The sequence below is a fragment of the Phocoena sinus genome, chromosome 2, assembly GCF_008692025.1.
Source record: "Phocoena sinus isolate mPhoSin1 chromosome 2, mPhoSin1.pri, whole genome shotgun sequence".
In the NCBI taxonomy this organism is placed as follows: domain Eukaryota; kingdom Metazoa; phylum Chordata; class Mammalia; order Artiodactyla; family Phocoenidae; genus Phocoena; species Phocoena sinus.
In genome coordinates this window covers 64,792,175-64,804,385 of record NC_045764.1, presented here as the reverse complement: position 1 = coordinate 64,804,385, position 12,211 = coordinate 64,792,175, and the positions used below count along the sequence as shown (strand labels likewise).

Here is a 12,211-nt window from a genome sequence, read left to right as displayed (position 1 = left end):
CGGATTCAGCGTACGCCTTGTCTCCTTCCCCCACCTCCGGCCGGCGGAAGTGCCGAACTGCGGCCCCACCTGGGAAAGTACCCGGCTCTCGGAGATCCTCCTCCTCCCTGCAGCTTCCCCTAAGAGCAGGTGGCCACAGGCAGAGGGATACAAATTTCGCGCGGGCCCAGCTGAGGTGAGCCGTAAAGAGGGACGGACCGGAAGTGGTGGTTGTCATAGCTACCGAGTTGGCCGGCCTCTTCCCCGTCTTATCCTCCTCTCCACACTCCCGCTCTGTTTTTATGAGGCCAGGAAAATAGAACTAGGAAGTGCTGACGTTTTGGGCCCCCCAAATATAACCAGAGGCTCTAACGAGGGCATCGGCCAGTGCTTTGGTGGAGGACCAGACCGGAAATGGTAGTTTCCATGGTAACTCCTGAGCGGGTTGCCTGGGAGATGACCCCTTTCGCTGTCTCTGAATCTGTGCTGTAGCGTCACTTCTAAGGCAGATCTAACTGATCTTCTTGGACTGTCTCCTGCCATGATTCCCGGGAAATACCGCTCTGTTTCTGGCCGGGCTGCGAGCAACGTAGGTTGGGTCTCCTACTATTTTTTCCCATTAGTAGCGTCCTTTCTGACTGGAGTCTTTGTCCTAGGTGATGGGCTGTATTATTGGGACCAGCACCTCTGAATCTACGCAAGCTATTGTTTGACCGAGGCTTGAGATTCCTGGACTGGACCAAGGCACTTGGAGGGTATTTAATATTTTGTGATGGGTATTCAAAGTCTTGTCCAGGATCTGGGCTTCCCAGAAGGTGGAGCTGGTCTGCTGTGAAAGGCTAAGCTTCATTTAAATTCCTTTAACCGGTCAATTCCTTTTTTTTTTTTTTTTTAATTAAGAAAATATTAACTGGCACCGCCACCTCCTTCACCTATCTCACTGAGCTATTTACTTAGACCTGAAATAGCAAGTGTCAAAAGCTTTAGGTGCTAAGTAGAGGGTTAAATTGCTGCAGACATTTTGGAAGATAAATCACAGTGAAACCTTTTAATTCTTAGTTGTGATTTTATTGTTTTCAGCAGGTCCCCAGAACATGATAATTTACCAGAAACAAGGAAAAAGCGAGCATTCTGTTTTATTCTAATTTTTTGTTATATCTTGGTGTACTATTTTGGGGAGGTGTGTGTGTGTATAAGTTAAAAGCATATTTTATGGTTTAATTTTTACATTGTAGGTGAACTGTGGTCTTCATCTGGTAATTCAAGCATCATCGCTTCCTGAAAAAAACAAAGTAAGATTTAAGCAGATTTGTATTTAAATTGAATATAAATTGTTTTATATTCTGCAAAATAGCATGATTTAAAGAGCAGAGTCTAAATTGGAAAATTTAATTATATTTACTTTGGTCACTAATCTAAAGGTAATTTTTATTTTCTGCCTACACAAAGCCAACTAGTGGTTACCAAAAAAGAGATGGAAGGGGGAGGGGCAAATTAGGGGTATAGGATTAAGAGATACAAACTACTATGTATAAAATAGATAAGCAAGAAGGATATATTGTATACCTCAGGGAACTATAACCACTGTTTTGTTATAACTTTTAATGGAGTGTAATCTGTAAAAGCACTGAATCTCAATGTCGTACACTTGAAACTAATATAATATTGTAAATCAACTATACATCAATTAAAAAAATCAAACAAAACAAAGCCAAAAATAAAAACCTACCTCTTTTAAAAACTGAATCTTATTTCATCCATTACAAGAGGTAAGGTGGGGTTTTTTTGACATCTAAACATTTCTTAAATCAGGACCCTTCTTAAAACTGTTGGCACATCATTGTTTAATTGGGAAAGTTTTTGCTTCTTAGTAGTGGGTAAAATGATGGCATGTCTTACTACTGATGGAATCTTATAATAGATAAAATGTGATAATTTGGGGGCACATATCTAACATTCCAGAAAAAAACTGATTAGCAGTGGAAATATATTAGGCCAAATGTTATTTAGAAGTTAAGATTTGAACATGAGGTTCTTTTTCCCAGTTTGCCCATATTCTCGCTGGCATTTCCATAACTTCTGGCTTTTGATTTGATCTCTGAGATACTCGTGTTCTCCCCCCCCAGCCCCAACCTCAACTCTCAGATATACTCACCCACCTCCCACACAACTGTGTTTCAAGACACAACACAAATTTTCCTTCTTTGACCAATTTGGACACCTCCAACTGGCACAACTCAGGTTTTTCCTAAAAAGTTGTTAAGTAGGTGTCACTGAAGGAACTCTGAAGTGAAGGGTGGAATTTACAGATAAAAACCTGAGAAGGCTAAGGAGGGGCGTGAGGAAGGTGGATGGAAGGACGCCATTGGTCAAGGAGGCAGCTGTGGATTACATTATGTATCTGGAAATAAACACTTGGAAAATAGGCCATTTGATTATCTTGAATAAATAGTAGTTAGCTAGATTAATTGAGAATATTCTTTATTGTAATTGGACCTAATGGATTCCTTCCAAAGCTTTGCTGATTGATTTCATTGGACAGATCCTATTCCACTATTATACATAGTATGTTTCTAGGAACTATGTGCCTCATCCAGATTCTTTCCAAACCATTCATTTTCTCTTGTGTGGACATGTATTCTGAGAAAATACCTTCGCTCATATAATGCATAAGGATATAATGTAAATGCTATTATAATTTTTATAGTAGCATGAGAAACATCATAATTCTTTTATGATATGTATTTAGGGGTTTTGGTAGCTAATCATGAGAGGTTGTTTTGGTTTTGTTTTTCTCAGTCCTCCTATCAAATAATTTAAAATAAATTTAGAGAAAACCCTTCTTAGAAGGTTTAGATATATAATTTTATTATGTTATAATTGGACTGTTAAAGGAGTTCTAATGATAAGAACATTGTGATATTTTTTAACAGAATTTAGTTTCTATTGTATGTTTTTTGCTTTTCCTTCTGAGAAAATGATTCTTGTAATCACTGAATTGTGGTGAGAGTATGGAGGAATTGCAAGTAGCTCAGACTGGAGCCTGGTTTCATCTGACCTCATGAGACTGACTCTGATTTGTGTGTGTGTGTGTGTGTGTGTGTGTGTGTGTGTGTGTGTGTGGTAAAATACACATCACATAAGATTTGCCATTTTAACCATTTTAACTTGTACAAATCAGTGGTATTAAATACATTCGCAGTGTTGTACAACCATCACCACTCTCTAGTTTCAGTTTTTATCACCCAAAAGGGAGTCCCTATACCATTAAGCAGTCTCTCCCCATTCTGCCTTCCCAACCCTCTTGGAAGCCACAAATCTGCCTTCTGTCTCTATAGATTTTTCTATTCTCAGTATTTCATAAATGGAATCATATAATATGTAACATTTTGTGCCTGGCTTTCTTCGCTTAGCATGATGTTTTCAAGGTTCATCTATGTTGTAACATATATTGGTTATTTTATGTTATTTTATAATTATATTCATTACTTTCTCCAAAAAATTTTTTTTCTTGAATAATGTTTTTTAGGTTGAATTCAAGCTAAATAAAGAAACGCCATCATTCCCTGGTCGACTCTTACAACATGATCTTGAAAGAAACTACTCAAGTAGGCAAGGTATTGTCAGAGAGCAGAGATTAGATATGGTTTATCTTCTTTAAGTAATATTGTTTAATAATGTTGAATTTCTAGATCCAAAGAGACTTGAATTAAAAATGACATCATTCATTGGTTACCAAATTGATTGGGAATTTGTTTAAATCAGAATTGATTTTATATACACAGCATAGTAGATTATTTCTAATACAGGAAAAGCTGTTGTGTTTTAGTTTGGGGTGGGTTCTGCACAAGAGAATGGGAAGGAATCTTCCAAATAATGTCTTAGAACTAGGAAAATAGCTAATTAGTGAGGGTAAGAGTATGGGAACACAGATCTTTAGGGAATAAGGAAACAGTGGAAAGAATGGAAAGTCAGGAGTAGAAAAGAAGCTATCTCTTTCCCTTACTAGCACATATAATTATAGATATTTTATATCAAAGGCCTTAAACTTTTGTGTGCATCCCCCAAGATCTTGTTAGAAATGCAGCTTCTTAGTGCTTCCCTTCCCTTGTGCCCGTCCCCATTCTGATTTTGCAGGCCTTGGGTGGGATTTGGAAATGTGCGTTTTAGTAATGCCTCAAGTGATTCTGATGGATGTGGTTTGTGGACCACCTTTTGAAACACAGCCTCATATGATCTGGTTATATTTCTGAAATGTATTTTTCAATTCAAGGAGAAATTTCCTTTGGAAGATTTGAGTTGTTACTTGGTTGCCAACAACTGTTAGCTATCTGTAATGTGCTAGTGTTAAGCACTACAGAATCCTTACATACAGTACTGTCCCCATCTCCTAGGAGTTTGTATGAGAGGGCTGATCAGTATAGGCCTCTCTAGATTGTTTATCTCACTACTGCATGAACATGTGGCGATTTTGAATATTTTATTAGTTTTCTTTTTTTGTTTTGTAACTTCTGGACTTTCCTCTTGGGCCCATCTAATCTGACATGACTTTTCTTTTTCCTATGTCCTACACTCTTGTCTTGGTCAATTGCTGGACATGACATCAACCTAACTGCTGTTCCACAGTGTAAGAAGCATGTGTCTTGCCTTTTTTTGGTTCGATTCAGTACACATCTACTGAGTGTGTACTGTGTGCCAGACACTGTATTAGGCACAGAGCTATAGATGTGAACCTGAAAATTCTCAAGTAGGAATTTTTTTTATGTTTGTATTGTGAATTTCCTTCACATTTTTGATAATAAATCTTGAATTTGTTTTCTAAAACTTAAATACTTTTCCCAAGGTATTCTTGAGTTAGAGGGGGAAGTTGGTAGACAGATTTGTGTATGTCTGGCTAGGTAAGTTTATTTAAGTGTTAAAGTATTGCTAGATATTTGCTAATGAGGAAATAGTATGGCGGCACTGAATTTTGTGAACCTGAAAGATAAATAAACTCTTGTACATAAATAATGACCCATAAAATACAGATTAATTCTTTAGGGAGAAATAAACCTATTTTTTACATTAAAAGATTTTATTCAAACTCATTCTGTGTGACATTTGTACCTGATTGTTTCCAAATGTGCCTCCTTCATAGTTCCAGTCAGTTTCATGCAAGGAAGGCCACACAGTGTGTAGCTGTTTTCTTGACTTTTGTACTCACTGTTCTTCTTCCAAAGGCACAAAACTTTGGAAAAATTATACGTAGCAGTTTATCAGGAAAAGTTGAGGAATCTCTATCTAATAGACTGCATTCTGATACCAATTATTATAATTAATTTTACCTCATCCTTATTTTTCAAAATTAATTGGACATATATAATCGCCTGTCACCATAAATTAACCAGTGGTACTCTCAGTCCAAAGTAAAGAAACTCTATGTTTTAGTTAGGCTACTTAGTCTAAAACTTGGTATGTGATTTTTTTAGGCTTTTTATATTAATGTTAAGTGTTAACCCCTGTATCCTTGAGATTTTGTAAGAGCCAGGGACTGCTATACAGTAAAATCTCAGTTAACCAGACCTTAATTGATTAAATCCCTTAATTAAGAATTCTAAAATATATCTATAGAGAGGAAGAGGCAGTGCTTGACTCTTAAGGTCATGATAAATCGTGAAAAATATAGAAACAGGATTTTGGTTACTAAAACAATCTCAAAGGTAAGGCTGAGTGGACACATATATGACCGTGTACTGTATTATCCAGCCAGCCAGCCAGCCATCTGTCCATCCCACTGCCCATCTCTCCATCCATCTTTCCGTCCATCCACTCACCCATCCATCCATCCATGTATCTAGGGCGCCGTGCAGTGAAGACTCTTACCAAACATAGACCATTATGCCTCTAAACACTTTGAGATCCTAATTATGAAAGAATTCATTCAGCATTTTTATACTAAAATGCAAGAATATATGATTTTCTTTTTTAACAGAAATAATATATGTAAAATGGATTTCTGATTTACTCTTAATAATGGAAAATCAGTTAGTTAATTTACTGATTGCCTAGTGAATCTAGATTCTACAAAGAATATAAAGAATGTAAAATGAACTCCGTTTCTCAAGGAGCTTATAAATTTAATTGGGAAGACAAAAGCTACATATCTGGTGAATTAAATAGTGATACATGAAATCACCAATAACAGGAAATGCTTCAATTAAAATTTTGCCACATAGTAGTGCAGTTCATATGCAGGATGAAACATTCCACATATAATGTGGGTGTTTGATACACACATATTTGTATATATATGTGGGTGTTTATATATCCACATAAATATGTGAATGTTTCAATTGCAAGTCACTCTGGTTCCCAGTCATTTAGAGCAGCACTCCCCAACCTTTTTGGCACCAGGGACCAGTTTTGTGGAAGACAGTTTTTCCACGGCCGGGGTCGGGGGTGGGGGCATGATTCAGGTGGTAACGGAAGCAGTGGTTCACATGGTAATGCAAGCTTTGCTCTCTTGCCCACTGCTCACCTCCTGCTGTGGGGCCCAGTTCCTAACAATTGAGGGTTGGGGACCCCTGATTTAGAGTATCTTGTTTGTGGATTTTAAGGCCTTTCTTTCTAATCATTCTCATATCCTGCTATTTATTGTATGATGTATGTCATACTGATCGTGATAGTAAGCTCATCATGCAGATGGTGATTTTGACTTCTGTGTATGATAAGAGCTGAAAAGTGTGAGGATGAAATTCCTTTATTCACTGAAGTAAGTGAAATTTACTCCTTGATTATTGCCTCTATATCCCAAGTCTTATTAAATCTGCCTTCTAAATTGAGGAATGGCTTGAAGCCTTAACAAAATAATTTTAAAAACCTAATTCTGATGCTAACAAGGGAAATCAAGGTTGTCTATTGTTTGAAGTTTTTCCTTTATCGTATTTAGCTGACCAGATAATCCTTAATCAGTTAATCCTTACACTGGTTTTTGTTTTTTAACCATCCAATTTTTGATTTCCAAATCAGTTTACTGACTCGTGGTTGCTTGGGTACCTTGTTAGCAACTGGTCATGTCACAAGACCAGTTCATTTATGAACATGATCTCAATTCTGAATGCTTGTACTCTAGAACATCATTATTAGTTATCTGATATTTCCTGATATTCAGAAAAGTGGGATGTGAGCACTGATTATTTTGTTCAAGAAGTGAGGTATGTGATACTTTGGTTTATATCTTGCATACCTGGAGAAGTTAGCAAATACCACTGCTTTACATTTCTTTAGTATGATATATATGGAACTCGATTTTAAGATGGCTTCCCAAAGAATATGTTAGCTTCCTATACTTGGGTTCATCTTTTTGCTTTATTGGTCAGTTTAAGCAGTAGAATTCTGTGGTACCTTAAGTTCTATTTTACTACTTATCACTCCCATCAGCATCGATTGCTGCTTTTAGGAAATGTTCTCTTTGTAGAAGGAAATAGAGTTGATTTCTTCTGGTGTTCAAACTGGTACCGTTGACCCATTGCTCAACCCATTGCTTCATTTCTGGAACTTCCCAGCATCTTTTATTAACTCTTCTACATTCTTCTAGGTCTTTAGAATGTATCTTAATATCCACCTCCCTCAAAACTCATCTGTGACCATCTTCTTTAAGTAAAAAATAACCAGACACATTTATGTGTGAAATTATAAATAGATACTGTTTTTTTATTCTGCATTTTGTGTATATTTTTCTGTATAGTTTATTAATTTCATATGTGTTTGTCCACTAGATTGAAAGCTACCTAATGGCAGGGGCAATATCCAACCAACAACCTATAAACCTCATAGGGGTGTCACATACCTTGTGGACCCTAACTACAAGCCTACCTACAAGTGTACAAGATTTATTGACATCCACTTTGGTCTCTGCAATATTCTCTACCAATAGTAGTTGAACATACAAAGAAAAATGGATGATGTGAGGTTTACATTTGTTATCCAAAACTACTTTCTCTGTATTTCCTGTAGCAAAGTCATGTATTGTGTAGCTTTGTGATAAATTTTTTGATATTTTGAATGAGATGGAAGAGTAATAAGCCCTTCACCTCGTAATAAATCATCCTACATCTCATCCACAACAAATGTGACAGAATTATGTGGGCTGAAAATGAAAACTACCATGAGCTCCTTATCAGCATTTGGAGATTCTTCCATTCAGACACCTTCAAAGTCCAGAATCCGGCCAGGCTGTCATAGTCCTGGCCCAAATGTATCTGGTAATGAGGGACTATCATCTCAATTATAAGAGAGTTAAAATTTAGTATTAGGAGTCAGGTTATAAAGGGATAAAGATAGCACTAGCGTAGTTCTATACTTTCAACCAATCTATAAGGCAAGGGAAAAATTATTTGGTATACACAGAACACATAGTTTTTGTTTGAGGAGGAAAGAAACTAGCTCACGTTTAGTAACTAATTTCAAATATGGAGAGCTATGGAAGGTGTATTTTCTAGAAAGGATATTTGTAGGTGCCAGAGTTCTCCAAATATAAGGTGACTTTAGTTTCAAGATTTTAAAAGTTTTTCTTAATCAAGTAATTTGTATATCATTTTCAATAGGTGATCATATTAATTTGGTGAGCTCATCAATGCCATCATTTCCCATTCTCCAACGTTCTTCTGAAGAGAAAATTCTTTACTCAGACAGGTTGACCCTAGAAAGGTGAGGACAACTTATTTTTTGACTAGATAATTTATAGACATGGTACAAGATTTGAAAGGTACAAAAGTCTCTCTCCCTCCTCTTATTTTCCTGCTATTTAGTTCTCCTACCTAGGTATAATCACTGTTACCAGTTTTTAAATTTATCCTTCCAAGGGTATGTGGAGAAATTTTATATCTATATAATGTAAAAGAGCTTGACTATACTCTAAAACACTACTATAGATAAAACTTCAAAATATAGTTCTCACATGGGCTTCTCTGCCCTATCCAGTTGAGTTCCCTTTTACCTCATTTGCTCACAGCCTCCTAATGTCTCCTTCACTCACCCTGCTACAGCCATACTTGCCTCCTTGTTGCTCCTTGAACACACCAAGCATGCTTAAACCTCAGGCCTTTTGCATTTGCTGTTCTTTCTGCCTGGAATGCTGTTCCACCACATATCTGTAGACTCACTGTCTTTACCTCCTTCAGATCTTTACTCAAGTGTCATCACCTAGGGAGAGCCTTCCCTGGCCACCCTCTCCAAAGCTGTAACTCCTTCAACCCTGACTGTCCCCAGCCCCTTTCTCTGCTTTATTTTCCTTCTTAGCACTTATCACCCTCTAACATATTAAATATTTAACTTATTAAGTTTATTGTTTGTCTCCTCCCACTAGAATATAAGCTCCACAGACACTGGGAGTTTTGCTTAGTTCTGTATTTCCAGCACCTAGAACAGAACCTGGGACAAAATAAACTCTCAAAAAATTCTGAATGCATAAGTATGTTTAGGACTTGATCCCCATCTTTAAATCTAGGAAAGTATCAGCAGTAGAATGGTGGATGAAGGATTTCAACCTTACCTTAGAACTATAACCAGCAGGGAAACTATCTCTGCTGTGCATACCTTTAGCTTAGCAGTGCATATCTGATAGCAAATGGTTAACCAAACTTCCTAGCTTAGCAATGCCTGAGCAGTGGATTGATGGCAAATGCACTTCTCTGGTTGTGTGACATGGTTCTTTGAATCATCTCAACCTCTACTGCAGAAGGCAATTACATTGAGTATTTGATGATGTTAAGTTAATTTTATGTGAAATAATTAATGTTGGCGTTTTTTAAATGCAATTAGAACAAGACTTACTTTTAATAATTACCCTGGCCAAAGTATACTGGCTTTTATATGAGTGAATTACACTTAGATCTACAATGCTTAGTTCATGGAGGCAAGAAGTGGTTCTATTTATCTTTTTCTCCTCACAACATGGGAGCATGAAGATACTACTATTAATATTTGTAAGAGGAGGCAGACTGCTAAATCAGAACCGTATTAACTTTAAAAAATGTTTTCTAGGCAAAAGCTGACTGTATGTCCTATCATCGATGGGGAAGAACACCTTCGTCTGTTGAACTTTCAACACAATTTTATAACTCGGATCCAAAATATTTCTAATCTGCAGAGGCTAATATTCTTGGATTTATATGATAACCAGATTGAAGAAATTAGTGGGCTTTCTACTCTGAGATCCCTCCGTGTCCTTCTGTTGGGGAAAAACAGGTAATCTTTGCAGATCAGTTTTTGTTTGTTATACTTAGGACGAACGTTGAATCCTATGGTGTTTAGATGGCAACTCAAAATTGAATAATACTTAAGAAACTAATAGACTAAAATTTTTGAAAGATTACTTAAATGGATTTAGATTCAGTCATAATTTGTTTTATGAGATTCAGTCTGACAATTATTCAAACCAAGTAACATTTATTAAGTGTATATTTTATTATTTCTATTGCTTTCCAGTGCCATAACTTACGCGGAAGTAAATAGCAGACTTTGACCTTTATGTTTGTTTGTTTTTTAAAATTTTTTTTATTGGAGTATAATTGCTTTACAATGGTGTGTTAGTTTCTGCTTTATAACAAAGTGAATCAGTTATGCATATACATATGTTCCCATATCTCTTCCCTCTTGCATCTCCCTTCCTCCCACCCTCCATATCCCACCCCTCCAGGCGGTCACAAAGCACCGAGCTGATCTCCCTGTGCTGTGCGGCTGCTTCCCACTAGCTATCTACCTTACGTTTGGTAGTGTATATATGTCCATGCCTCTCTCGCGCTTTGTCACAGCTTACCCTTCCCCCTCCCCATATCCTCAAGTCCATTCTCTAGTAGGTCTGTGTCTCTATTCACGTCTTACCCCTAGGTTCTTCATGACACTTTTTTTCCCTTAAATTCTATATATATGTGTTAGCATACGGTATTTGTCTTTCTCTTTCTGACTTACTTCACTCTGTATGACAGACTCTAGGTCTATCCACCTCATTACAAATAGCTCAATTTCGTTTCTTTTTATGGCTGAGTAATATTCCATTGTATATATGTGCCACATCTTCTTTATCCATTCATCCGATGATGGACACTTAGGTTCTTTCCATGTCCTGGCTATTGTAAATAGAGCTGCAATGAACATTTTGGTACATGACTCTTTTTGAATTATGGTTTTCTCAGAGTATATGCCCAGTAGTGGGATTGCTCGGTCATATGGTAGTTCTATTTGTAGTTTTTTAAGGAACCTCCATACTGTTCTCCACAGTGGCTATATCAATTTACATTCCCACCAACAGTGCAAGAGGGTTCCCTTTTCTCCACACCCTCTCCAGCATTTATTGTTTCTAGATTTTTTGATGATGGCCATTCAGACTGGTGTGAGATGATATCTCACTGTAGTTTTGACTTGCATTTCTCTAATGATTAATGATGTTGAGCATTCTTTCATGTGTTTGTTGGCAGTCTGTATATCTTCTTTGGAGAAATGTCTATTTAGGTCTTCTGCCCATTTTTGGATTGGGTTGTTTGTTTTTTTGTTATTGAGCTGCATGAGCTGCTTATAAATTTTGGAGATTAATCCTTTGTCAGTTGCTTCATTGGCAAATATTTTCTCCCATTCTGAGGGTTGTCTTTGGTCTTGTTTATGCTTTCCTTTGCTGTGCAAAAGCTTTGAAGTTTCATTAGGTTCCATTTGTTTATTTTTCTTTTTATTTCCATTTCTCTAGGAGGGGGGTCAAAAAGGATCTTGCTGTGATTGATGTCATAGAGTGTTCTGCCTATGTTTTCCTCTAAGAGTTTTATAGTTTCTGGCCTTACATTTAGGTCTTTAATCCATTTTGAGCTTATATTTGTGCATGGTGTTAGGGAGTGATCTAATCTCATACTTTTTCATGTACCTGTCCAGTTTTCCCAGCACCACTTATTGAAGAGGCTGTCCTTTCTCCACTGTACATTCCTGCTTCCTTTATCAAAGATAAGGTGACCATATGTGTGTGGATTTACCTCTGGGCTTTCTATCCTGTTCCATTGATCTATATTTCTGTTTTTGTGCCAGTACCATACTGTCTTGATTACTGCAGCTTTGTAGTATAGTCTGAAGTCAGGGAGCCTGATTCCTCCAGCTCCGTTTTTCGTTCTCAAGATTGCTTTGGCTATTCGGGGTCTTTTGTGTTTCCATACAAATTCTGAAATTTTTTGTTCTAGTTCTGTGAAAAATGCCAGTGGTAGTTTGATAGGGA

The 12,211-nt window shown here is 37.0% G+C and overlaps 1 protein-coding gene across 2 annotated transcripts in view; it reads left to right on the top strand.

Moving 5' to 3' along the window:
• Nucleotides 1-2: 2 nt before the first annotated feature.
• LRRC49 (leucine rich repeat containing 49) overlaps nucleotides 3-12,211 on the top strand; it is a 127,891-nt gene continuing 115,682 nt past the window's right edge. Inside the window, exons 1-6 of one of the 2 annotated variants that reach the window (XM_032624011.1) lie at nucleotides 328-396; nucleotides 636-734; nucleotides 1,215-1,271; nucleotides 3,509-3,596; nucleotides 8,565-8,667; nucleotides 10,003-10,206. In XM_032624011.1, coding sequence (XP_032479902.1) covers nucleotides 8,594-8,667; nucleotides 10,003-10,206 — 278 coding nt within the window. In that variant the 5' untranslated portion in view covers nucleotides 328-396; nucleotides 636-734; nucleotides 1,215-1,271; nucleotides 3,509-3,596; nucleotides 8,565-8,593. Of the gene's footprint in view, nucleotides 569-635; nucleotides 735-1,214; nucleotides 1,272-3,508; nucleotides 3,597-8,564; nucleotides 8,668-10,002; nucleotides 10,207-12,211 lie in introns of both variants that reach the window. The other variant, XM_032624009.1, reaches the window with a different exon arrangement.